Consider the following 27,159-nt stretch of genomic DNA (forward strand, 5'->3'; position numbering starts at 1 on the left):
GCATGCCTCCAGCAGTCTAATGATATTAGCTTCACAACACACCCACTATGGGCCAATGGTACATTCCCAGCGGGCAACTGAAAAACACAGCCATTGGCAAATCGACCATGCAACTGCAATAAAAGTGAAATGTGTAATACGTGGAACGGTTCATAATCTCTGTGAAAAGGATGAAATTATAAAATAACTTGGTATTAAACATACTTTTATTGATAACAGGAATAACTGGAACCATGGCCATCATCGGTGGTTTACGAGGAACTTGCGAACAGCACTTGCGTTGCCACTGTGTGTGCAGCCAAAACTGTGGAGGATACGACAAGCAATAATGCAGGCTGTTTGAAAGCCCACACAGCAACCTCGCTCCGAGCGGGCTGCCTCAGGCGTAGACAGGAATGGCGACGTCCGTACTGTGCAAGCGTTCCCATGTGGTGCTGCCACCAAAAAAATGCTCCCTGGGGTGGGGCGTACAGTACCTCCATACACCGCTGCTTGTTTTCCAAGTCTGCTTGCACATCGGCACAGTCTCGCTTCAGCCGGTCTTCTACCACCATCAGCCTAGGTTAGCACACCACCACGCAAAGAGCCCACATTAAAGTGCGCGCGTGCGTGTGGTGTGCATGAGGACGAGTGGGAGTGGTGGTGCAGCGATTAGCGCACCGCGCTACCAACCCGGCGACACAAGTTTGATTCCCACTCAGGGCCAATGCTGGTGACAATTATCTGAACCAGTCGTTGGTCGAGCCTCAAATGAGTACTGGCTGCAGTAGTGGAAGCATCGCTACTGGGGAGACAAATGTGCTTTTGGGAATGGTACACCACCTAGTGTACCATTCCAACCTTCATAGGTTCCCGGTAACAGCACTTGCCTCAACAGTCTATACAGGAGTATCTTTGTATTTGCATGGGGGTGAGCCCGTAAAGAAATACCAGTGTGCATAAGTATACATGTATAGGTGTGCACACAAGTGTTTTATAGATGTACTGGATGCAAACAACGTGTATGAATGTGGGTGTTCGAATGTGGGTGTTCGAATGTGGGTGTCCCTGCGTATGTGCCTGCGTATGTGCCTGGGTGTATATGTGTTCACACACTTGCCAGTGAGAGCTTGTGGTACATACTGCAAGATGTGTAGCATTTGCATAGAAAAATGTCGTACGAAAATAATGAATTAATTAATCCCCTTGCGCCTTCAACTATACAATTATGGACGCGGAATGAAATTATTTCAAAATTGCTCACTCGTATAACATTAATTACCCTCTCGGGAAATTCTGAATTCACTCGTGAGTACGTAAACAAACACGATAAGAGAGTCGTGCATCATCTGGGCCAATTGTTCACGAGGAACTTTGTTACGTTCCCACGACACGAACGCAATCGTGAAAATTCATCAGAGACATCATCTTCGCTTGACAAGCAAAATTTGGCACGTAAAACCCAGCGACTGTTCATAACTTGATGTTTTTGTTGGAAAAAAGATAACTGAATGCGTATTTCAGAGAATGAAAATGAATGTCACACAATGTCAAGGAGACAACAAAAAACTAATGCATAATATTTAACTTTCAAATGTAGAGGAATACATGAACATTGATAACTGTCCACAAGTTATCCAATAAATCGATTCTCTAAACTTTGTTTTTGGATGGTCCTACAATAAGGTGATTGGCCAAGTGCTTTAAATTAGTTTTGATGTGTAGTATGGGGCGAAAATTGGAGTACCCAGAGAACACCCGGACACAAGAGGAGATGACACTCAAGAATCTGGATGTGGATATATTGGTCTCATAAAACAGCCTAAAATCTACATTTGAACCGACATTTGTCTCCCAACTGCTTTGACATCGCGAGAACTGTTTTTTACACACCGCCACCACCACCAACCCGCAAGATTTTCTGACCGGGGGTTGCGAATTGCGGGAAAGTAAATAATGATTGCGAAAATTGTAATAAAAATATTTTATACCGCGCACCACCAGTGTACCGCCAATACTTGACTTAAAGCTTTCGTCACTGCACGAATTCATAGTCTTTGGGTATTTCGGTAAAATTCATGTAGATAGGTTCAAAGAAAATAACACAAAACTACGATGTTTCGATCGCAACACAAGCGGTCGTCATCAGGATCGTAACGTCGTAGTTTTTTGTTATTTTATTTGAACTTATCAACGTGACTTTACCGAAAGACCCAAAGAATACCGCCAAGACGTTAATATCCAGTCTACCTACTGTATCACCAGGCTGCGAGTGGTATGGCACACGAGGGAAACCGCATGGTTCAACAACTCTGCCTGGTTCAACAACTCTATGCGCCGTCGTGCGCCAACAACAGCCGAATTTTCACGTCGGTGTGCTGCCTTGCTCTGATCGAGGGCTTCCTCCCCCCCCCAAGTCTGCGCAGGTTGCTGGGGTTGTTTTGGCCATACGCTGGTCAATGCGGGTCGACGAAGGCGGTGGGACAGACTTGGCAGCACAGGAGCAGAGTAGAACATTGGATTTTGCTTCACTGCCCTTTTAATGCTATAAACAATGGCTTAAATCGAGCAGAGATCAATTGTATTGTTTCTGAACACAAAAAAGGCAGTTTAAGTACATATGCTCAACAACCCGGTACAGCGAAAGTAATATTTGGTTGGGGTTTTATCAAACATCCATTGTATTTTATATGACACATATGACATATGCATATATGGGCAGACCTGTTACTGCTAGTGCCATTTAAATTCAAGGCACAAAGCTCAATAATCCCAGAAAATGTTACTGTTTATTTTAAATTAAATTTTAAGTGAATTGCGGTGAAAGAAGTATTGCTCATCTCATTCGGCAACCCTGGAGCCAGCGGAAGAAAATTCAACATTGCTATGACAGGGCCTAGACTCCACTCTCGGCATTCTCCACAGAGTGGTACTCATGGGATGAAGGACCAGCTGAGTCGACCCCAGACGTGTTGGCGAGTCGAGCAATCCGCCACGGTGCCCCCCCCTTGGGGACTACATGCCATCCGTGCACCGGCAGGAACACAAGACGTGGGCGTGAGGGGCGACGGTCACCTGCCGATGATGGCCCTCATCTGCGAGTCCTTCTCGTCCTGCTGGCGCCGCAGCCGCTCCTCGCTCTCCTCCAGGCGACTCTGGTACTCCTGCTGCATGCGCCGCATCTGGTCTTCCTGCCGCCGCAGGCGCCGCTCGTACTCCTCGAGACGCCGGCTTGCGCTCACCAGCCGGTCGGTCAGGCGCCCGATCTCCTGTTCGTACTGCGGCCATGGGCACACACACGCACGCACAAAACGATGCATCGCCTGGCACGAGTAGGCATGGCAGAGATGCACACGTATGCCTCTTTTAGCATAAGCGAACGTTTCCGTGTCTTTTCATTAACAAAAAACCTTTCAGGATAATGTTAAATTATTACTCAACGAATAGTACACATTCACTCCATGAGTGATTAATGGCAATTGTGAAATTTGGAGCAAGCTATTCTCCAATTTCAGTTAGCTATTCCTATTCAGCATGTAAACACTCCTAGACACATATTCTCTCGGAAGACACAAGCACAGATACTAGGGTGCATGGTCGAGTTTTCGTCTGATCTAATTACCGTACGTCAAGTTAAACCCCATCCAATCAGAATCTAAATTGATTGTGTCCTTATCTAATCTGATTAACAGCTGAATCCGATTTGTATTGACTACTTTAGTTAGAATTCTATTCCTCATACAGTTATGAATCTTGCAATAAACTAGGACACAAACTTGTAAACGTTTTATACAATACACTTTTTTGAAAGTGGTCATTGCCACCCAGTGCTCTGTAGCTCAGTAGATTGTGCCCATAGCCTCAGAGGTGCTGTGACATTTAGATGATTTATAAATCCATATGGGATAATTGCATCACAATCTGATATTTTTGGTTTGATAACTGACGGAAGACAAAAAAAAGGAAAATATTTAATAATATTCATTGTGTGGTTTTCCAGAAAACGTAATTGTTAAAACTTGTGTTAAAAATCGTGATTATTGTTTAATATTATAACATTTTACATATAGTCAGCAAGAGCTTAAAACGTAAAACAATCCAGTCCAAGTTGAGGCCACTGAACCCAATGAGCTACAGTGACAGACACTGTTTTAACCTACAGAGGTCAGGAGGTCATCACGGCCAAAACGTCGCCTTTTGCTCGACAGCTCAGCTGTTGAACAGCTGAGAGGGATATTTAAAACGGTTTCCTCGTGGTGCTTGCTGGGCACCTTCTCGCTGGATTCCCGGCTCTCGCGCAGCTGCTCCAGCTTGTCGGCATCGTCCTCCAGGTTGAGCATGTTGATGAGCCAAGCGGCCGTGCGCTCGTCGGGGGACAGGGCTCCGTCGAGTGACTACAGCAGCAGCAACAACACAAAAATGGACGCGGTGATTTCCTGCTCGAATGAGCGTCGTAGAATGAGCACTGGTGCTCATCTTCCCCTGTACAGCCCAGGGCCAGTGGTGGAAATCCCACATTGCTATGGTCGGGGGTGGGTCTATTCATAGGACAAACGCCGTTGACTTCCCCATAAAGTGGGAGATATTGTCGACCACCGATGGGATGGTCAACAATAGGCGCGCCACGGTGGCTGCAATAAACTTACACATGATAAGCCACTTCGTTGAGCTATCATTTGTGAAAGCCAGGTTGCTTCTGAAAAAGAACTACAGGATAGAGCTCAGTGGGGCCTTACCATGTGCTCATTTTTTTTTCAGTAATCCCAATGAACGAGCATCCAAGTTCTGACACCACTGGTATGGCGCACAAAACGACAAAGATCCCCCGTAGAGCGATAATAGACTGTAAGTGCATGTGCTTTTAGCGAGCACCTATGAAGGCTGGCACGGCACACGATGGTTAGCCAGCACCACCCCTGACCGCCTTTGTCTACCTAGTGGTGATGTTCACAAATCGCACGAGGTACTCAATTGAGGCTGAGTCGACCTAGGGGTGGCCCAGGACTAATTCAGATATATGTCACTTGGGTCGCCAGCTTCCTAACGCAGTGCGCTAACCACTGCACTAGCGCTCCCCAAGGTGTGACTCACACACGCAGACACACAGCCCTTGCCACCACTACCACCACTGGTTGTAAAACAAGCAAGGCATCAATAACTGTCAGGCCAACGATGCTGAATGTAGGGCGCACAGCAGGTTTAAATGAGTGGGACAGAAGAGGTGAGGGTTTGGTGCTCAAGGCCAGGCCACAAGGATCGGGCAAATTTGTAAAATGCCGTAGGGCTGAAATAACAGCGGGTGGCTCACCCAGAGCGCCATGGATACAGGCGCATTTATAACACGACGAGCTCCTGTGAATATATCACTGCCCGGTGCAACACACACACACCGTGCATTGTGCTACTGACACAGTCACATACTAATTGTTCGGCCTGTTAGTGACGCATTCATGTTTAAATACACGAAGGGTCTAACCCAGCATCTTTTTATTTGTATACAACATTGTTCATAAGGCAATGGCTACAAGTGGATTGGATTTATTACGTTGATGAATTAAAGCATTTGAAAAATATTACATTCTTAACTGTATAAACTTCTTTTCAGAATTTATATTCGTGTGAATGTCACAGTGAACGTCCATGCAGGAGAAGAGCTATGTATACCAATACCTCCCATTCGACGTCCCCGATAGCCTTCACGTGCCATTCTACTCGAGCAACTGGGAGCTATTTCACACTTGACTCCAGACCTAATGAATTAGAGCAGGAAACGGAGCCACCGCTGCCGCCATCATCATCATCCCTCACCTGCTGCGCACGCATGGCTGCCTGCGCCTCCGTGTCTCGCTCCCTCTGGGACGCCGCCGAGTGCTGGCGAGAGGGCCCACCGCCACCCACCGGCATCGCGTCCGCGCCCGGCATCAAACCGGGGTTGTTGTTGTTGCCGGCGCCCGACTGCTGCCCTCCCATCGACAGGTTGAGCTGCATGGTCTTTCTGCGCGCCCCGTTGCCCGCCTGGTCCCACCACAGGTGCCCCCCCCCACTCTGCTGCTTGGGCATGCCCGCATCCTGCTGCATGCCCACGCTGTTTTGCCTCGTCGGGCCTCCTAGCTCCGTTTGCTGCGCTCCGCTGTTTTGCCTCGGCGTGAGCCGCCCCCCTTGGTCCGTCGGCTTGGACGTGCTGTTTTGCCTCGGAGTCAGCATGCCCCCTTGGTCCATCCAAGCGGAGTGCCCCACGCTGTTCTGTCTGGGCACCGCCAGGTCACCCTGGATGCCCAAACTGCTCTGCCTGGGCAAAGCAAAGTCGGAATGCATCCCGACGCTGTTCTGCCTCGACGATGCGAAATCGGGGTGCAGCCCCACGCTATTCTGTCGCGACCCAGCAAAATCGGGCTGCAAGCAAGCACTGTTCTGCCTCGCGGAACTAAAGTCACCGTGGAATCCCACGCTGTTTTGCCTCGGCGGTATATAATCTGGATGTAACCCCATACTTTCTTGCCGCGACATGGGATAGTCCGTCTGCAGTGCGGCGCTGTTCTGTCTGGGCACACCATATTCCTGCAGCAATCCTCCACTGTTCTGCCTTGGCACGCCATAATCTGGCTGTAAGCTGCTCTGTCGCGGCAACCCGTATTCGGCATGCAGCCCGACACTGTTTTGCCTGGAAGAGACGTAATCTGGCTGCATCGAAGTGCTGCCCTGTCTCGGCAAGCCGTACTCCGGCTGCAGTTCGGCGCTGTTCTGTCTGGGCACGCCAAAGCCAGGCTGCACAGCCAGCGTGTTCTGCCTAGAGGACGCCCTCTCTCCCTGCTGCTCCACCCACAGGTGCCCGCCGCCACCACCGCCACCACCGGCGCCGCTGTTTTGGCGGTGCGCGTTGAAGACGGTGAGCGCCGCCCCATGCTGCTTGCTCAGCTCGTCACTGCTGCTGTGGCTGTGCAGGCTGTGCTTGCACACGTGCTCGCCGCTGGGGCTGCGGGAGCTCAGCGAGCTCAGGTACTCCGAGCCCGAGTCCCGCTTTCGCTGCGGCGGCGGGCTGTCGCTGCCGAACTGGTACATGGGGTTGTGGAAGGACAGCGGCTGCAATCGGCTCGGGGGCAGGTCGAGGGAGCGGCTGCCGCTGATCAGCATCGGCCGCTGGGGCTGGACGCCGGTGGGGCCTCCCGGTGACAGGAAGTTCTGCTGCGACGGGACGCCGACGGTTGCGGCCTGCTTGGGGAATCTCTGCTGCTCCTGCTTCGCGGTCGGGCCGAAGCCCGCGTGCGTGGGCTGCGGGCTGCTCTGGCCCGAGGCGGGATAGCGGGGGTGCTCCTGCGTGCTTGTCTGGCTGCCGCTCTGCGCGATGCGAGGCCGCTTGGCGTTGGAGAGGTGCCCTATGGAGTACTGGCTTCCCGACGACTGCTCCAGCAGGTTGGTGTGGCTGCCGCAGCTCTGCACCGTGGGCAGCTCGAGCATGGAGCCGCTGTTGCGTCCCCTCCACGGGGAGGGCTCGTGCTCCTCCGCGTCCCTCTCCGTGTAGCTGAGGCTGCGAGCGGGGCCGCCCTGCGCCGCCACCCCCCCTGCTTTGGTGAGGAAGTACATCTCCTCGTTTGAGTGGGTGGGTGTGGGCAGCCTCGTCACTGCATCGGCACTGTCAGGACACAACACAGCAGCCGGACAGGTGACTTGTCGTACAGGTAGGCGGAATCATTGGTGATAAGGCGATAAGTAACAACACAATATCCATGATGCAGACTTTATGAAAACAGCAGTCCTTATTTCCAACATATATTTTCACAGAGGCTGAGTTTAAGTAACTTTAACCATACATAATTAAACATCACACAAAAACAATATTACATTTTATTCCATATATATGCCTTCTGAACCAATGTTTTCCAGCAGTGTTGTATTACTCGGGAAACTCTAGACAGGATTTGGCTTTGGAGCCTACTGAGCTGAGCCAGACCTGTTACAATCATGCTGCTGGGCCCCCAGATGCTAGAGGATAGAGCTCTTCACCAGCACCGTGGCACTCATTCAATCAATCAAAAAAACTTCATTTCTTTAAATGAAGTTTCATTAAACATTAATTGTTAAACTCCATTTGAACTTCAAAACCATGCAATTAAAATAGTAAGTATGTTGATCTACAACCACACACTGTGGAGAATTTCGTTTTTCAGTGCAAAACTGTCAAATTGTGCAAAATTATTTGGGTGATTTTGTGGAGGATTATGGGTACTTAAATTGCTTTATAGATAGCCACAAGGCACACGCTTGCCGCAGGTCATGGTGGTGTGCTTTGGACATGTTTGCTTTTCAAGCCAGTTGGCTTCACCCAAATTTCTACAGACTTCAAATAATTTATTTATGGTCAGGCCACCCTGTGCATGTTTGTCAGCCGTCGCTGCATCATCATCATCACCATCATCATACAGAATCGTCAGGAACTGTGTAAACCGGCAGCGATAAAGCATCGACTTGAGTTGTTATCAAAAAACAGGGCTGTCGTTCACAACAAGAAGATGATAATCCATGAACATGTTCACGTCGGTCATGATTAGGTCCAGACGTTCACATGTCTCCTTGTTCAAATGTGTGTCGAGCGGTGCTCATCTACAAATGGGACATATGGACGAGCGGTGGAAGTCCCACAACTTGTTCCGAGATCAAAATTCGTTGACTTCCCGGCTTAGCGGTAATATATTGTTACCATTACTAAACACTGTTGCTGCCCTGGGTCAATCCACTGCTGGATGAAGGCCTCCTCATGTCATGTCACTCTTCAGGTTTTTTACCATACTTTACTCTGGTAGTGAAAGGGAGTGGGGGGGGGCTGGGTTTATTCAGATATCAAAGAAACTAATGTCAAACACACATTTTTTTTGCCATAAAACCACAGTAACATTTAGTTTGAGTGCAGTTGTTATCATCAAGATGTAATTGTAGCACTGAAGAACGGTTTATCTCATTGCCAAATACATAGCAGTGTTTGGTAAGCATGGCAGTGGACAACTTGGCTTTGTTACTGCAAGAGAATTGAAATTTCGCACTGACGATAAAAGCGCCAGAGTTGCGGTAACATCCGAGAGTTCACATCCCCGGCCAGGATTGACTCAGACCCTCGGTATCGTCCCTTCAACATGGTCAGCAAGATGTGCATTGCCTGGTGAGGCTGCACATTCTGGAAAGGAAGTGGACACTGTGGCTGTCATGTGGACAGGCGAATCCCCTGCCATAGCAATGTGGAATTCCTACTATTGACTCCATACGATAAAAGTCAACGTTTGAACTTTGCGAGGAGACTCTGAGCTTTGTAAACTTGCGGAACAAATGTTTGAGGAGGACATTTAAGAGACTTACGTGAATCAGTGATTTAGATGATTAAGCGTAACATGTTCCTTCAATTAGACACGTACTTTTAACAGAAAAGCATTTCACATTACCCAAATAAATTTCTTGCAAACGTAAAGTATAGCCTGGGGTTTACGACCAGTGCATCCCTAATATGTTAGTATTACTGCAAAAGATATTTGCCAAGTTGCACATTCAATTATATATTTTAAAAACTAATTAAAATAAGCCTTTGTGTACCAGAGCTTTTGGAAATAGGCTGCTGTGATAAGAAAGTCGACATGATGCAATTTTATTGTACGGGCAGAGATACTGCATCATTACTGCCACCCTTTTTGCTTACAAGCTGGGATCACGTTGTGACTTGCTCATGAATGTACACCTTTTAAATATTGTAGGGTCAAGAGCCTAGCTCTCAACTAGTAGATTCTGGTACGTAAATATAACCTTCAAATGTCAGTTTGACTTTTATCGTATGGAGTCAATAGTAGGCACAAAAGCCTTCTTTGGTAGAGGACACTGCAGGCGTAATTCATTTTGTAGACAGGTAACATAAATTACAGTCACTCGTAATACTGGAATACAACCAATTTATCAAAGTTGGTGGTACTTTTTAAATCGGAAAGGTTAAAAGATCTCATCCCAATTCAGTGGCTGACTCGGCCCTTAACCCCTCCTAGGTCAGAACATAAAGAATACTTTGTGGGGAGAGCCAGCAGTGCTCGTCCTAGGTGATGACCTGCTCCTGCCATACGGATGTGTATATCCGCCATTGGCTCAGGGGTTGTGGAGAGTAGATAAGTAATATCGTTTCCTGCTTCGAGTGGGAAACCACTTTAAAAAAATAAAATCCATTGCCTAGCGCGGAGGAGGGTTTTACGGTCATGGTGTACAGCTGTCTAATGTACCGCGGCGCTGTGCGGTATTCTGTCCGACGTTTTGCTTTCCATCCTGGTGCCCGACATTTTGCTCTATCAGCAGCTGGACAGCTCCCCGACAAAAAGCTCCTCAAAAGCAACGCGGTGAAATTCGGACGACCGTGCCGAACAAGACACGGCATAAAAGTCAAAGCCACCTCACAGATGATTTAACTCATTGGCTGCTAGACTTCTGAAAACTACCCGGGTTGTGACGGGTAGTCAAAATCAACATTCTTATTACGATCCTCTCTGCTCCTTACCCACAGAAAAATCTCTCCGCCTCCCACCCCCCCACCCACAGGCCCAACCGTTGTGTTTGCTCGGGGCGTACGTACACGGGCAGGCCGAGCTTGTCAGAGGAGCGCTGCTGCAGGCCGTTGCTGCGCCGCGCTGCACTCCGCCGGTTCACTTGCTGCAAGGGCTGAGGCCTGTTCATCAAGGCCTCATTGATCTCGCGCAGGATACGCGGCAGTGGCTCCAGCTGGGCCTTGGCGGCATGCACTGCCGGGTTCTCTCCCTGCAGCACACACGGAGAGGGGGCAGCCGTGAGGACGCGTGCAAGGACAAGTTTTGCGCATCAGCAAGAGGCGATGAGAGTTGTGTGTGCATGTGTGTGTGTTTATATGCTACGAAGTATCAAGGTATCCATTGGGATCTCTTGCAGAGCTGTGCTTCCTTCATGTTAGAGAACTGCCGACGAAAGAAGATATCAGAGATCTTCACGTGATCTTTGGTTTACTCGGTAGGAGAAAGCATTTTCCCATCCACTCTGTATATGACAGTAAACTGATATTTAATTCTTAGAGATGGAATTAAGCAAAAGGTGCAGCAGAAGAAAACTGGATATGATCGTTTATTTTCGCATTCATTGTTGGTCAGGCTGACACCATAAACTCACTACGCTTGAGAACCTGGTTTACTTACAGTGTAATCTAATAACATTGTGAAAAAGGAATTTCTATCAGGGTCCAAGGATGTATAATTCAGTCTTCAAATATTAATCAATCACCCTGGCCTCTCTATCCTTGATGTATGAAGAAGGGCCTTTGTGCTCAAAGGCACCCATTTTATATATAAATTGCCCCTCATCCAGGCCAGTGCGTTGTTGCACTTGCACTCTGCAATCTTTACGCACCACAGAGAAGCAGCGACTTGCAGCAGCACCACTCATCTTCCCGCTTAGGGATCACAGCCTGTGGAGCTCACACCCCCCAGTGGACGGAGCTTTCAAAAGCTCACCGTGCACCGCGGGGGGGGAGGGGGGGAGGCCAGATATGTGATTTGTGTCAAGTGCGCGGCGCAAGCCATGCGTCTTGCGGTGATGTGCCTCGTTTTGGCCGCACAATCTCGCAGAGCAGGTAGCGCATACTGAAGAGCTGCTCGCCAAAGTCAATAAAGCTTTTAGAGCTTGCCCCGCAACCTTTAGGGGCTACGATGCGTAATGCGCCACGCGCTCGCGTGGGCCGCAACCCGGGGCTGGTGTATTATGCACGGCGCACGAGGTGGGCCGTGTCCGTGCTGTGCTGTGTCCGTGCCTTCTCTGGCAGGAGGATCTCGGAGAGCAGAGAGTGCAGGGTGGAGAGCTCCCGGCCCAGATCGATGAATCCCTCAAAGGTCGCTGCGCTCGGGCTGGATTCCTCGCTGGAAATCTCTCCCAGGAACTGCTTCATGCGGCCCCACTCTTGCTCCAGGAAGCCGTTCATGAACGTCATGTAGTCCTCCTTGTTTCCGAACCTGCAAAGGGAAGACTTTCCTTTGTAATAATAGGTTATCCCACGGTTTCTGGTCAACTACGTTTGGCAAGCCAGAGCCTCGTATTTTGTAGACACTGAGCAACATCCTACGTTCGTTCAGATAGTATGATGATGCAATATAGATATACGGTAATAATTCTAATCATTTTATGAAAGTGAGATAATGTGAAAATGTGTGGATAATAGGCTGAATTTATCAGGCAATATGAATTTAATGGCCATAAAATGACGATCGAAAGTGTCACTTGGCTATATGATTAATGCACTATCTGCATAGTCAAGAATTGTGCTATGTCAAATGCATGTGTATAGCCATTTTGTCAATCCACTGCTGGATGAGGGCCACCACCCACCATGCGTGCTGTGGGGGTTGTTTGACCATACTTCACCTTACTGATCAGTGGCCATGGACATGGCAGTATTCTACAGTTGCTGCTGTGCCCCGCATCCTATAACACCTGTTTTATGCATGGTGGTCATCTAGGTTACTACCTGTCCTGGTTTGACCTGGGCAGTCTGGGAATTGGCACCTGTATTCGAGTGACAGGAATCAATTTGTACTGTTTTCATCTTTGTTTTCATCTTTATAACCGTAAATTGCAAGTTTTGATGGACAGAGGCTAACGAATAAATACGTCAGGGCTAGGTCTACATTAGTAGATCTGTTCTATATCATAATCACCATCAACCACTGTCCACGCACTGCTGGATGACGGCCTCCCAGCGTCGTCACCGATCAACGTCACATTGGTGTGGATGTAAGCACAATAGCCCCGAAGCAGGCACACTCACCGGCCGTGAACAAACATGTCATCCACAATTACTGCCCTTTACTTTTACGCCCTTCTTATTCCAGAGAGTTCACCGCCAATATGCACACATTCATTCTGGGGCTGGCGAGTGAACCGCCGGATGGGTTGAGGAGTGGCCTCATGGTGAAGGTGTGGAAACGCTGCAGGCGAATGATCGAAGCGGTCAGCGGTGTATTTGCTGTGGTTCACGGTGTCAGACTGGTGACTATAGTCTCACAACGTGGGCTGTTCTTAATTGTCCACCGGTGTAGGAAACAGCCATGTCCCTGCCATGTATGAGGTTCTAAAAGCCCACTGAGCTATGTAGCTCTTTTTCAGAAGCGACCTAGCCACAAATGATAGCTCAAATAAGTGGCTTATCACGTGGACATTTATGGCAGCCAAACACTGTAAACGCGTGTTAATTATAAACGTGTAGGGAAAAACCGGAGGAGGACCCGGAGAAATGTTCTAATGGGGTTCACCACAGGCCATTGTTTATGGGGCAAATTGAACCGTGAGGTTCTTCCGTGTGGCTGGCAATTTTATATAAAAGCTCATAACGCAACCTCACTCGATAAACATTCCAGCCTGCATCGCATTAATAAAGCACCATGCACGGTGCACATTGTTGATTGCTGGGTATGTACAGCAATCAACTATACATCAGAGAGGTTCGATATTGCCCTTCACATAACTCATTCCTCTCTGCCTCAGAGCCGCCTGATTTATTGTGGCAGGTGCTGGAAGAGGCTCTGAGCGTGGTTGTGAGCCACCCGTGGGTTATAAGTCATGCCTTGGTAAGAAATATTGTACAGTAACGTGTTTCCATACGGGTAGTATTGAATGACTCTTCCATTCATGCGACTTTTATGAGACCTTTGGTGTTATTTGAGGACGGCGATTGATATGAATATGAGGCCAGCCAGAAAATTATACTGGGCCGATTGGTTTTTACTGTAAATTATATCATTTCACTCTCTTTGCGCATTAAACAGATAGGCTTCTTCGATGTCTTACAATGAGTAAGAAGAAATAATGAAAGCAGCGATTAAATATATACATTTTCCACTATAAATACGTTCATTCAAATATGTACCATGTATACTTGATGAAAGGACTTTGCTGGTGCATATCCGGCAACGTTAGGAGACGAAGTTGAATTCTGGTCCTGAGCACAGCAGTGTGTCCCCGTCCTGTCCTTCTACAACCCCAGTTTACTCTGGGTCAAGATGATGAGCTACTTGAAGAATCATTTTTGAAGGCAGCAATACAAATAGTTGAAGGACAGTGCATTGAGCAAGAGTGATCTCACTGCCTCTCAATGCTGGCAGAGTGGAACACACAGAAATCAGGGAGCTAACAATAAAGCTGTAGGATGCAGACAAGAACCAGGAGTCACTCGAGCTTGGGCCAGCCGTCTCTGGCGCCGGCACCATGCACGCACCTTCACCCTTTCCCGTTCCGACGACGTACGTGTACATCATCAAAACGAAACGGCAAGAAAAACTGAAATAAAAAAGCTCTATCGGTACCTGAGGCTCCCACAAGGCCAGGTGGGAAGGGCGTGTGGTACAGTTTGGCGACAGCTGTTCGAGAGCTGCGGTCGTGTCGCTACAGTTCTCTGCAGTGAGTGCAATGTCTTTAAAAACAACGGCGCTACGCCTCTCTAAATAAAATGAACGCTGAAACGCTTGCGCGTTCCGAGATTCAGAGGTGAACGGGACACTCACCACCCTGCAACTTGCAGACGTCTCAGAACGGGAAAGGTTAAAAGAGCATCAATTTAAGCAATTTTTTTTATTTGTTTTTGGAATAATTGTAATTATTACGTGTTGTTCTACAGCTAACATTTCTGTAATTAACTGGTCTGGCATTACACTGTAATTGAAACGATTTTCAAGATGGGCGAATGGTAAATGTTGTTTTGCAGAGAGACTGATGCAAACAGAAATGAACATGAACGAATATCAAAAAATCTTTCGATAACTTCGAACATTTCATCGAATATTTTTCGGCAAATATCGCGGATGAAGGTGGTGTCATCACTGCCAAATCTCTGCGGGGCAAGGGAAAAAACTTTGATAAAACATGACAGTTCCTTATTGAGATTGCCAAGGTAACTGTAATTATAATTTCAAATTAGTTTCCAACAGGTGCTAAAAACTAATAACCATGCCGAGGCTGGTGGAATACAAAAATAAACCCCCTTCACTAAAACTAAATATATGCAGTAATTGCAGAAGCATAAAAAAAATATTCACACATTATGTTGAGTTCAGAACTATTTGGGAACATTATTTGAAAATATAAATGAAGATGTTAGTGCTTATGGGATTTCGATTAACTGAACGCGTCCACAGGAAAGTACGGCAGAATAACTGCTGCATGCCCAGGGGCAGAGTTTATTGTAAACATAATAAAACCCTGAAACAGGGTTGGCAGGGTCATTTTAATTATAAATATTGAAATGGAAGGCAAGAAACAACCAACCCACAGCATTAACATGAAATGACCTCGACGTCGACCGAGTGTGGGCGCGCATAGCGCCGCTGGTGACCCACTTGGTGAAGTTGGCGAGGTTCTGGACGACCTTGGCAATGAGCGTGAGGGTGCGCGCCGTGCGCTCGTCGGGGTACTCCTGGCTCAGCCCGAAGAGGCTGGGGGACATGATGGCCGGGCACAGGAAGCGCAGGAAGAGCGACGCGCTGATGAGCCGCTCGCTGATCTCCGCTCGGCCCCGCGCCTCGCACAGCCTCCTCCACGACGAGAAGACGTCCCGCAGCTCGGCGGGGAACACGCTGCACCGCGCGCACAGAGACAAAGGTCCCCCGTAGAGCCTTCACAGTTTGTCGGGGCAAGTGCTGTGAGCGAGTTGCACCTATGAAGGCCCGAGATGGCACACGAGGAGGTGGGTGGCCAGCACCACGCCGGGCTGCCTTTGTCTCTCCAGTGGAAATTTTTTTACACACCGCACCAGGTATTCATTTGAATCAGAATGTTTGTTGAGACTGGAAGAATCCGATGAGCTATGAAACTCTTTTTCATAGATATCCAGTACCGGCAGGTCAGAAAGGATTGTCACTGATGTGGCCGTGAGCAGGAATCGAACTTGGGTTGCCGGGTTTGTAGCGCAGCACGTTAACCGCTACCCTACCACACACACATCGGGCAAGAGTATTCGTGAACACCGAACTCTGCACCGCACACAGTGAGAGGACACACGCCACGACAGCACAATAATCACGATACATTTCAAACCGGACAATCATAACATGTTACCTGGATGTTATTATACATTGGACACTGTGGTGTGGCCATGTTAAATTTCTGCACCCACCTTCGATTGGCACGGTTGGCTACCTTATGGTGAAAAATCATTTAAACAGAGCCTACATACACATGCGCAACGACCCGGCACAACGGCACGATGCCCCACTGCTCGATTCCACCACCTGGCTGGGCATCGTGTCGGCTTCACGGCCAGGCCCGGCGGCGCCATGGGTGGGAGCACGAGACTCAGAACTCCGCTTGGGCTTCGACTTAGCCCATCGTCCCCTCCGGGGCACGACAACGAGGTTGGGTCCTCATTATAAGAACGTGGGAATTTCCATCGCCGGCTCAGGGCCCAAACAATGAAGACGAGCGCTACCCCACGGTCATGCAAGCGTGGAGACTTTGGCCTGACCGACTTGTCCATCGGTTGCTTGGAACCAATTCTCATTGGCATGCGGGAGGCATGTCGAGCTGTCGGGGAGATTGACATTCCGCATGCACCCGTGCCTCGTTGGTATTTGGTGTTTATTTATTTGGATTCACTGAGTACCCAAACGAGAGGTAGCCAAAATAAGGCCCCTCACTCCCTTGTTGTATCCTGCCTCTGTTGAAGAACATTGCCAAATCTCATTCACTGCCACGGTTTCCAGCTCTCTCTCTCTCGATTACCGATTGCCTTGCGTTATAGGGTCCATAATGCTTCTGCATACTTTCATATCGCATGATCGCTCTTCTACACATCACGGTAAAGTGTGGCTACTCCCACTTCCTCCAAGATGTCCAATCAGCAGGGAAGTATCGGCCAACTAACCTCTAGGAGGGGCTCTCTCAAACGATCCCTCTCGTGGAGGCCCTTCTGCCAGCGGTGGCGTGAGCGAACTATTGCAGGGCTGCGCCTTCACCTACTGTAAAAATGTAATCCCTTTATTAAGTCGCCATTTATGTTTCCGCCAAATGTTTTAAAAAAGCCAAGAGCGTGCATGAAATGTGTGCGGGGTTGGTGCCTAGATCTGACTGCTGTGCAAATCACATGGGCCATTCGCCTTGCAGGCATTTACTCATGATGGTGCACGTGTTAAACATGGTTTGCTGTAGATTGAACGCGAACATTTGCAGTAAAACCGTACTCGGCCCAGAATGGAAATAACCATTCGGAATTAACGGCTGCGATGAGACGCTAACGGTCACTGGCTCATGAGTTCACATGCAAGTATCAAAAAGCCCGTGTGAAAATTAATAACGCAACAATTGACTAGAAAACGGTGAAAGTTTGTCGTTATTAACTGCCTTTGCAAAGCAATCGTCACCGAGTGTGGGTCCCTTGCTATGCATCTCTTCATCGTGATGCAGTGATGTGTTTGGGTGTCCTGTTAGCCCACCTGTGACATTAGCACATCACTTGCAACGATTGAAAAGTGCCGAATCCATCAACAGCTATGACCTACCCACTGCTGGATGAAGGTTTCCCCACAAAATCTCCATCCCGCATGGTGCCACGACGTCGGAATCGATCTCCCAGAACTCGTGGCTCTATCTCCCCGGTGGCCGTCCTCTTTAGTGTGCGCTCCCCTCTCTAGGCTGCCGCTCCATCGCCCGTCCCATCTCTCACTCTTATCTTAACGAAATTTACATAGCGCCTCGACCATAGGCGCTTTACAGAAAATTAACAAACGGTACAGAGTGTTAATGTAAAGGTGGCGATGAGGTGAATGAAATATGATGAGAGGAAGCAATGGGCTAATGTATAATCTGTGATGCGTGAATTCGATAAGAGCAAAACTGATGGAGTAAACAATGATGAATGGATTGAATGAATGGGGAATGATTGAAAGCCGTGTAATGATAACATGAAGGGGGAACAGTAACGGTGGCGGTTGTGAGGGGGAGATTAAGGGGTTGTGGGGTGAGCAAGGGAAAATAAGTGAGGAGCGGAAACTTGTGAACGAAGGCGACTGCTTAATGTGGAGGGAGAAGTTTGTTCCAGTGAAGGGGGGGGGCAAGAAGAAAACACGAGTGGATTGAGCGCAAGGAGGAGGACGAACAGAGAGAGACTGCAAAGATTGAGAACGTGATGCATCCTGGGTGTTACTCCCTCTCTTCGCTGTCACTCCATCGCCCGGCTCATCTCCCACTCACTATACCTCCTCCCCGCAATGCGTCCCTGCCCAAGCCTGCTTCTTTCTCTCAGCGTTCAACAGGATGCCTCTAATTCGTGTTTGTGCTCCCATCCATTGATTCCTCCTCCTGTCTCTCAGCATGCATGTCTCCGCGCTTATTTGGGTAATTTCCCCATTGCCTTCAATTTTCTTGTTTCATCGTTTACACGCCAGCTTCTATGCACGTATTGTGAGCCTTAATAATGAACGTGCATTGCTAAAACTATGCTTGTTTACCCACAAAAGCCTCACAGAGTCTCAACACTCCGTTTCAGGAGGGTCCTGTCATGTTTTCGCAGTAGGAGGCAATGTTGCCGTATATATATGAAATCCCAATTGATTGGTAATACTTTTACATTGCAATGTTTGGGCGTTAGCAGTTACTCTGTATGAAGTTTTTTGTTGTTGTTGTTTAGCTCTGAGAGGAAACTGGAGAACGTGGAGCAATTCCAAGCACAACAAGGGGAGCACATGCAAGTTCCACACAGGCTGAATCGATGCATCGTTACAACAGATTGTAAATGTTGTAGATTTGCTCTCGAACACACCCGGTGTGCTGTACTAGTAGTCAAGTGGCATGTTCTGTTTACATGGCAAACCTTACTAATTAGCTGTGTCGGGTGGTGGCGAGTTTAACCACACATTTATACATGCGATCTAACCCAAAAACCTATATTCTGGATATTGGTCGCGGAAGCCTACGTGTTAAACTGACAATGAATGCCCTACTATCTCTGCATCTCCAAGATCCTCGCTTGCATTGTTATGAGCTGCACTCCCTTGCACAGCTGCAGATCCAAACCACTGGCAAATCGCTGGGAATTCAATCCCAGTGTAATGGCATCTACAGGGATATCCAATTTCTTTCAATCGTCTATTTTATTAAGATGAATAATAAAAAACACTCTTGTTCATTTATGGTTGTGTTCAAATGGGCAAACGCGGAATGTCCTGCTCTAAATTGCACTGCCAAAAGGGCAATGATAGCAGCCATTGCAGCCTCCTTCACACTTGAACAATGGTCTCCTGCTGTCAGCTGAAAATTGTCTTTGCACTTCCAGTAAAGTAAATAAATGTATTCCTTTGGAGCCTTTCATCATTTCAGACAACCCATTTTTATCTTCTGCCGGTGGTTGTGGCCATTCGCCAGAATACGTGTGATACTGAACACACGACTTCAATTAATAACTTGCATGTGTATTGAGCACATTGTGGAACAACTCTTTATAAAACGGTAATAGCTCTAGCATGATGCTCGCATCTGCTTCATTGTGCATTGCTGTTGTGCATTATCTTTTTTTTTTATTTAACTCTCAGTGTGCTGCAGAACATGAGAGAATTGGGCTACGTCCCCAAGCGATGTGCAACTTCAGCGACGTGCTGTTGTCTGTACCTATTCTGATCCTTCACTGGGTTGTTGACACGTCACAGACGACAGTCTGAGTTTGCGTCGTTGTAAATAAACAAGTCCAAAAATCTGTCATCCAATAATTCGCAAATCCAAGCACTTTGCAACGCCCTCACAGTTAGCGTCAACGTTTAAGTAATCGGCAGGGGATGAAAATCTCACACATCCAAGAAGTTTCCACAGATTTTTTGATGGCGGCTAAAAAAAAACTCCCTAAAATCCGCAATTTTTCTGGCGCGGACGTTTGGAGTGATTTTCGCGGTGTGCCACGGATTACAGGGTCCACGACATTCATCGTGGAGTGTTGGTGCTCGACTGTACAGTAGACACAAGAGGTTAAATGCCTCCACACTCAAGTGTGCTTGGGACTTTGAGCCAGCCAGCAATGGACATTCCACATTGTCACGGAGAAGAAGCTATGAGTAGAAGCTCTTTTATACGTGTATACATTTCACAGTTATGAGTTGTGCAGGTTGTCCAAAGCTCCAATCACATTGCATCTTAGAATTAACAATCTGCTTCTGTGAAATAGCAAATTTTCTCAAGAGCAATTACCGAAACAAAAACAATTTCATTTCCACTCATTTGGCACTGATGAGAAAACATCAAATAAAACTGCTTTGTATTTTTTTACTGCAATAATAGATGTTGCTTTTAATTCCAAGGGCAAGCACTTGTTTCATTAGCTGCAATAAAAATGTAGACTGCTGCTGCTGCTGCTGGCTGGGAGGTGCTCTCAGTGTTGTGAGTCGAGGCTGTTGCTCTATGTACGTTGAATTTCTTTCGCACAGTACGCAAGCCAACCATACTAATCGGAGGTGCGGGGGAAGGACAACAAACTAAACACAAAAATTACTTTAAATGATGGATCTTGCTCTAATACTGCCCTCCCTCCATTAAACATGCAATAGATTAGGTCATTGTTGGGGGTTATTAAGGTATTGGCTTTGGTTAGCTCACTACAATAACAGAATAATGCATACAACCATAAACAAAGTGAGAAAAAACCGAGCCAGAGTGTGAACAAGAATATCTGGTTGAGATTGAAAAGATGTCAACATTCTATTTAACATCAATACAGTATATTCTATTTTGTACCCTGTTATGGTTATAGATACAGCAATAATTGTCGTTTCAATGCACAAGAATTGTCATCTGTTTTTCCTCGAACTGGTGTGACGCTCGTGCGGGTGTGCGCAATATGTGTGTTGAGACGTCGTAGGGGTGATAGCTCGGTAACCACTCACACAGCAGCTTGGGGCTAGCGGTGATCTCACAGTCACCACTCACACAGCAGCTTGGCTAGCGGTGATAGCTCGGTAACCACTCACACAGCAGCTTGGGGCTAGCGGTGATCTCACAGTCACCACGCACACAGCAGCTTGGCTAGCGGTGATCTCACAGTCACCACTCACACAACAGCTTGGCTAGCGGTGATAGCTCGGTAACCACTCACACAGCAGCTTGGGGCTAGCGGTGATCTCACAGTCACCACTCACACAGCAGCTTGACTAGTGGTGATCTCACAGTCACCACTCACACAGCAGCTTGGGGCTAGCGGTGATCTCACAGTCACCACTCACACAGCAGCTTGGGGCTAGCGGTGATCTCACAGTCACCACTCACACAGCAGCTTGGGGCTAGCGGTGATCTCACAGTCACCACTCACACAACAGCTTGGCGCTAGCGGTGATCTCACAGTCACCACTCACACAGCAGCTTGGGGCTAGCGGTGATCTCACAGTCACCACTCACACAGCAGCTCGGCAAGCGCAGCGGCTGGCGTGCTGCACTATGATCTCCGCCCACCCGAGTAAAAATTCCGGCCGCCGCAGCATCAGCGATGAGTGATATCCGAACCAACCTCGCCGCTTTCGCGACCAATATTATCCATAATAAAGGTGTTTTGGGTGAGATCACGTGAATATAAATGTGTCGAAACGTCGTACTGAAATTGTAAATGTTGTGGGTTCACTCTCCGACACACCGGTGGTGCTGAACTAGTAACTAATTAGCACGTTTTGTTTACCTGATAAACATTACAAATAGGCTGTGTTGGGTGGTTGTGGGTTTAATGTCACATTTATATTCACGCGATCTTACCCAGCTGTATTATTATCATGAATTGCAGTGGTTTACAGAGTGATTAACACGGTGGATAGAGCACTGCACAATCTGCCCAATAAACTATATTTAATTCTCACTGTATTTAATTCCATTGGGTTGGTAATTGGTTATTCTGTATAATTTAGCCTGGGTTTCTCACAGCTCGACGCAGCCTAAACGAGCTCCCAATGCAATAAGTTAGCAGAAGTACCGAGGGAGACAAAGGCAGCGGGTAAGATGCAGACACAGTGCTGGCAATACTGCTGTGTCAACCTTAATAAGAGGCTCAATAACATAACTAGCCCTGACAGCTCATAACGCTAAACGTGGAAAGGTAGTCTTTCATCTCGATCCCAGTCTGTGCTTGGGCAGACATATACACTAAATATGCATAAGTATCAGGCTATATAAATCCTTCAATGGTCCCATGTGTAAATGTGTTCCTATATAAATAACTCTGTGTTTATACGCAACTTTGAACATTCATTGCATGTGTGTGTGCGTATATACCACGCAGGCTTCTGCGTGGGGGCCAGTGCCATGCATGCGCCCTGCGTGCCGGCGAGCAGCGCGCACAGCTCTCCGACATATTTGCGCGCTGCCACGTGCCGCTCAGCATGGAGAAGCTCCCCAGCGTGTGGAGCGAAACTTCGGACGTCGCGCCGAACAAACAAACACGCGGTACGAGTGGAAAGCACGGCAGGGGGAGCCACGTCGCACACCCGCGGAAACGTGGTACGCTGGGTCTGTCTCCAGACGCCGTACGCTACGCCACAGCCTCTGACGATTCCTCGTGCCAGCGACTGGTCGTGTGGTGGAGAAAGATGTTCGTGTGGTGGAGAGGGATGGTTGGGTGCTGGAGAGGGATGGTCGTGTGGTGGAGAGGGATGGCTGGGTGCTGGAGAGGGATGGTCGTGTGGTGGAGAGGGATGGCGAGCGTGCGTGTCTGGTACCAGCAGGAGGAGAGGATCTTGCAGAAGGCCAGCTCACAGCACATGCGCAGGTTGTTGCGGTGGTCAGCCAGCTCTGCGGATGAGCACTTGCTCAGCTCCACCTCGCAGTTCTCGTCAGAGTCGTAGAGCGCTCGCACGAACTCGCCTTCAACGACAAAAGCACGGGCACGCACGCAGCACGGCGCGCAACTTTAGCCCGGAGGCGACGTCGCGTCTTTGAAGGGGAACTGCTGCTCTCGCAGATTTTTTATTTTTTTTGACCTTCAAAAACAGAGCCAACTTACGTAGCGCACATTGCTTATCTCCGGGAGGGGGAAAAGTGCTGGGAGTCGTGTTGAGAGAAGAGGTTAATATTAGCTTGGCTTTAAATTTTCACTCTTTTTGCAGCGTCAGCTACATTTGCACAAAACATCAGAAGCATTGTGGTGTGCTTTGAAACTAGTGCCCTCATACATACGTACATATATATGTACTTGATTATCGCTCGGGGACTTGGGCTTGTTCAATTCAAATGATATAATGCTGACTGCACCAATTATGAATTCTCGATTATCCTTCCAGACAGATGATAGCAAGGCCGTGAGCAATGGAGTTGATAAGCACAAGTCAGTTTCAACGTCTACGAACTCGGCAGAAGCTAAAAATAATGTACAATTAAAAATGAGAAATAGCTAAAAACACTTTCCGTCTCGGAATAAGCTTGGGACATTTTTCCATTTGCTGTGCAAGCAACAGAAAACGCCGAATGTAAGATATGCCTGCTATATTGTAAATGGCACCATATTGCCTAAACAGACGAGTGTCTTCTAACCTCCTAAATCCAAATGTGTGTCCTGGTGACTTGATGCAAATTGCTCCCTGCTGCCAAGAGGGATGCAATCTTCCTTGCCACTAACGAAGATGGTTTTTGACAGGACGGTCGAATCCTGTCTTGTACGCGGACAAGTGAACCGATAACTCTCAGAAGCAACAGAAACATAATTTGAACACTCATTTCTTTCGAATATCTTCTTGTGCTTTGTTTGGTATCTTCCCCTGCACCTCTGATTAGCACGGTCGGCTAGGTACGGTGCGAAAGAAGTTTCATCATACATAGATACATCTTCACCCCTATTACATGTAGACGAACGAGAAAAACGCCTTCTCGCCTGAGCTACGCACATTTTGCATTATCCGCGTTTTTGTTCATCCCTGCGAGCCCACGATTATCCCGGACAACTGAGAGTTGAATGTTTACGGCAACTACGGCGAGTCTCGCGTAACGACTCCCCCGGTAGGCTGGGAGCGGAAGAGCAGGCACAGACGGCGGGCGGTGACGACTGAGGGCTCGAACATACCGAGGGCGTCGTGCAGGTACCACTGGCCCACCATCTTGAGGTACTCCTCGATGGCCTTGGTGGCGAGTGTGTTCTCCCGGAAGAGAAGGTGCTCGTTCTCGCTGCACCGCGTCACCTCCGCGATCACCAGCTCCGCCAGAAACTCCTGCGCGCACCGCACGGCACGGCACAAGCGCACAAGCGTTACGCCTTGGTGGGGGTGTGGGGCGGGAAGGAGGGGGGGCGCGTGGCGGCGTGTGAATTCAGCTCGAGGGCAATATCACTGTTGGGAGCCCGACGGATTTACGCCTGCACCTCGGGACAATGTTAACTACCGTGCCTGGTATACAGGATCCATATTCTTTGGTTCTTTCCGTAAAGTCACGTAGGTGAAAAAAAAAAATCACGACGTTTCGATTGCAACACAAGCAATCAGGTGTGACAACCACAATGTAAAAATGTTATTGCTGTGGTTGTCACACCTGATGATGATTGCTTGTGTTGCAAAGGTATTTATTTTTATTTTACTTTTTCATCTACGTGACTTTACCGAAAGAACCAAAGAATATGGATCCTTGCAGTCACGAAAAATTCGAATCTAGAATGATATACAGGAGGTCGTGGGTTCGATCCCGACCCCGATGCCTGCTGCATATTTGGGGTTGGCGTGTCTCTCTCCCTGTGGTCGCGTAGATTTTTCTCCGACTCCTCCGGTTTTTCCCTCCACATCTTGAATCAACGTGAGTTTAGAGTGTTTGGCTGCTGTAAATTTCCATGTGATAAGCCACTTCGTTCCGCTATCATTTGTGGCCATGTCGCTTATGAAAAAGAGCTATATAGCTCCGTGGGCTTTACCTGGTAAAAAATAAAAATTGTTTAGTTTATTATAGGTAATACAGTCGAAGCTGCATATAAGCACACCCAATATAAACACAGTTCCGGTGGAAGCAACACATCCTTACATTACATTGGTGGGGTGTAGGCGAAATAAACTTACAATACAAGCATACTCCCGATATAAGCACACTTGGCATTGTTCCCAAGGTGTGCTTACATCAGGATTTTACTGTAACGACGTGGTGGAATGGTATCGCACTGATTAGTACTTGATGCTCATTACCCAGGAAAGCAACACTCGTTTACTGGCAGGTCCTGATAGGTTTTCGCAGCTGCCGGCGATGTTGCTGCTGCTGCTATGTCTAATCTCAACCAAGTTAATTTCAGATAATCTGTGTAAAACTATTAAACCAAAGTTTTTTTTACTTTACAAAATAAGAGCCCTACGGAGCTATATAGCTTTTTTTCAGAAGCGACTTAGCCCAAATACTCTAAATGCATGTTTCTAAATGTGGAGAGAAAAACAGGAGGAAAAACCCTCAACCACAGGGAGAACATGCCACCTACAAATATACAGGCCTCAGGGTCGTGGTCGAATCCATGCACTCCTACATATAAGGTGAGGTAGTTAACATCTCGCCACCGTGACACCCAATGGGATGTTTGGCCAAAGCCAGTTATTTTGTATGGGTAAAAATTCGTTTGAGCTATGGGAGGAAACCAGAGAACGCGGAGGAATCCCACGCAAAACAGAGCGGGAACATACAAACTCCACGCAAAAGTTACGAATCAAACCCAGGCCCATCTTGCTGTGAGGCTCAAGTGTTACAACTTGTCTAACCCTGTGCTGCCATCAATCTCAGCACGTTGCACCCAACACGAATTCTGGATCACAGGCATTGCTGACACAACACTCTACAATTAGAACGATCAACGGTGCTCACTGACAACCCTGATGATGAAGATGATATTATTTAACATTCAGGGCAGCATGGCATCTAAAGTTAGTGGTGGAACAGGGGAAAGGGGAGCAATTGTTTTTATTTAAATCCAAGTACATTACACATGCATCGGTTCTCCGAACGCAACACGCTCGGTTGTGCTTGGTGCACCCCGCGTGAGAAATAACAATCACACACGTGTACACACGGAGTGGGTACACACACACACACGACGTGGTAGTGCTGCAAGAAAATGTAATCTGGTAGGTCAGCGAAAATATAACCCAATGAGTCTCATTGTGAGATAGGGTATTGAATTTCAATAGCATTAGGAATGTGTGAATTTTGCCCAAGACATCAGAATGCTTCACAGCAAAAGAAAAACGATCAAAATTCCAATGAACAAAAATCACCCTGAATGCACCCGATCTCATCAAATCTTGGAATCTATGCAGGGTCAAGCCTAATTTGTAACCGAATGGGACACTGCTCGCGAATGACAGGTTCTGTAGGGTTCGGACTGCAAGGTGGCCAGGAGGTAACACTATAGAAAGAGATTCTTGAAATCTACCTATGAGATTAGAATGTTACACGCTCGCTTGTGTGGGTTCTCTCCGGGTACTCCGGTTTCCCGCCACATGCCAAGCACTCCGATGCATCGTAAAAATCACAAGAGATGGCGGTGGCTGGGGAAGGCCTTCGTCTAGCAGTGGATTGATGAAAAGTCAGAATAGGTTTCACCCTTTCTGGTAATAAAGCAGGAGGTGTTAAGATGTTCAAACACCAAATAGATAGATAGCTATTACAAGGGATCAAGTTGGAATTAATGGCATCAAGTCTGCCATTAATGCATTAATGCAGCCTTGATGCCTTGAAAAAGGTACAATATATGTGGTGTTTGAATATCTTCACACCTCCTGTTTGATTGCCAGGAAGGGAAAAGCCCATTCTTATTTTTCATCATTTTGGATACTGGCAAAAAAAAAGGTACCGTAGATATAGCAGCGGATAGATCGTGGCTGTTGATGATGCCACGCGTTCACTATTGTAACTGGCCAAGCATCCCAAGCGAACCCTCCTTGAAAGAGTCTTGAGACTCACGTAAGCTTTCCTGAGTAACTTATTTAATTAGTAATATTACAACAAATAAGATAAGTACCCACGATCTAGGCACATAAAACTACATATGCCTTCATTATCAGGTCTCGAGAGAAACGCCAAAAGGCCCAATTAACGTCGTGCATCTAAACAATGTCTAGTTCTCCGAATGCACTAATGCAGAGCTGTGCATTTTGTACGGTTAATCGAGGATGTTTGGGGCCCGTTGCAAAGGATACAGAGTTGAATTTATTTTGTGCTTAAATACAATTGCTTCTCAAGAGGCTT

The 27,159-nt window shown here is 47.7% G+C and overlaps 1 protein-coding gene across 7 annotated transcripts in view; it reads right to left on the minus strand.

Annotated features, from left to right (window-relative positions):
- Window positions 1-27,159, minus strand: part of LOC144937974 (ras GTPase-activating protein nGAP-like) — a 585,198-nt gene that overhangs the window by 9,723 nt on the left and 548,316 nt on the right. For all 7 annotated transcript variants that reach the window (XM_078865638.1, XM_078865636.1, XM_078865637.1 and 4 more), the window contains 9 exons: window positions 24,017-24,161; window positions 22,680-22,824; window positions 15,345-15,581; window positions 11,771-11,969; window positions 10,571-10,752; window positions 5,788-7,609; window positions 4,251-4,373; window positions 3,055-3,257; window positions 477-558 (listed from right to left, as the gene is read on the minus strand). In XM_078865638.1, coding sequence (XP_078721764.1) covers window positions 477-558; window positions 3,055-3,257; window positions 4,251-4,373; window positions 5,788-7,609; window positions 10,571-10,752; window positions 11,771-11,969; window positions 15,345-15,581; window positions 22,680-22,824; window positions 24,017-24,161 — 3,138 coding nt within the window. The remainder of the gene's footprint in view (window positions 1-476; window positions 559-3,054; window positions 3,258-4,250; window positions 4,374-5,787; window positions 7,610-10,570; window positions 10,753-11,770; window positions 11,970-15,344; window positions 15,582-22,679; window positions 22,825-24,016; window positions 24,162-27,159) is intronic.

The sequence above is a fragment of the Lampetra fluviatilis genome, chromosome 20 (genome assembly GCF_964198595.1).
Source record: "Lampetra fluviatilis chromosome 20, kcLamFluv1.1, whole genome shotgun sequence".
NCBI classification, from domain to species: domain Eukaryota; kingdom Metazoa; phylum Chordata; class Hyperoartia; order Petromyzontiformes; family Petromyzontidae; genus Lampetra; species Lampetra fluviatilis.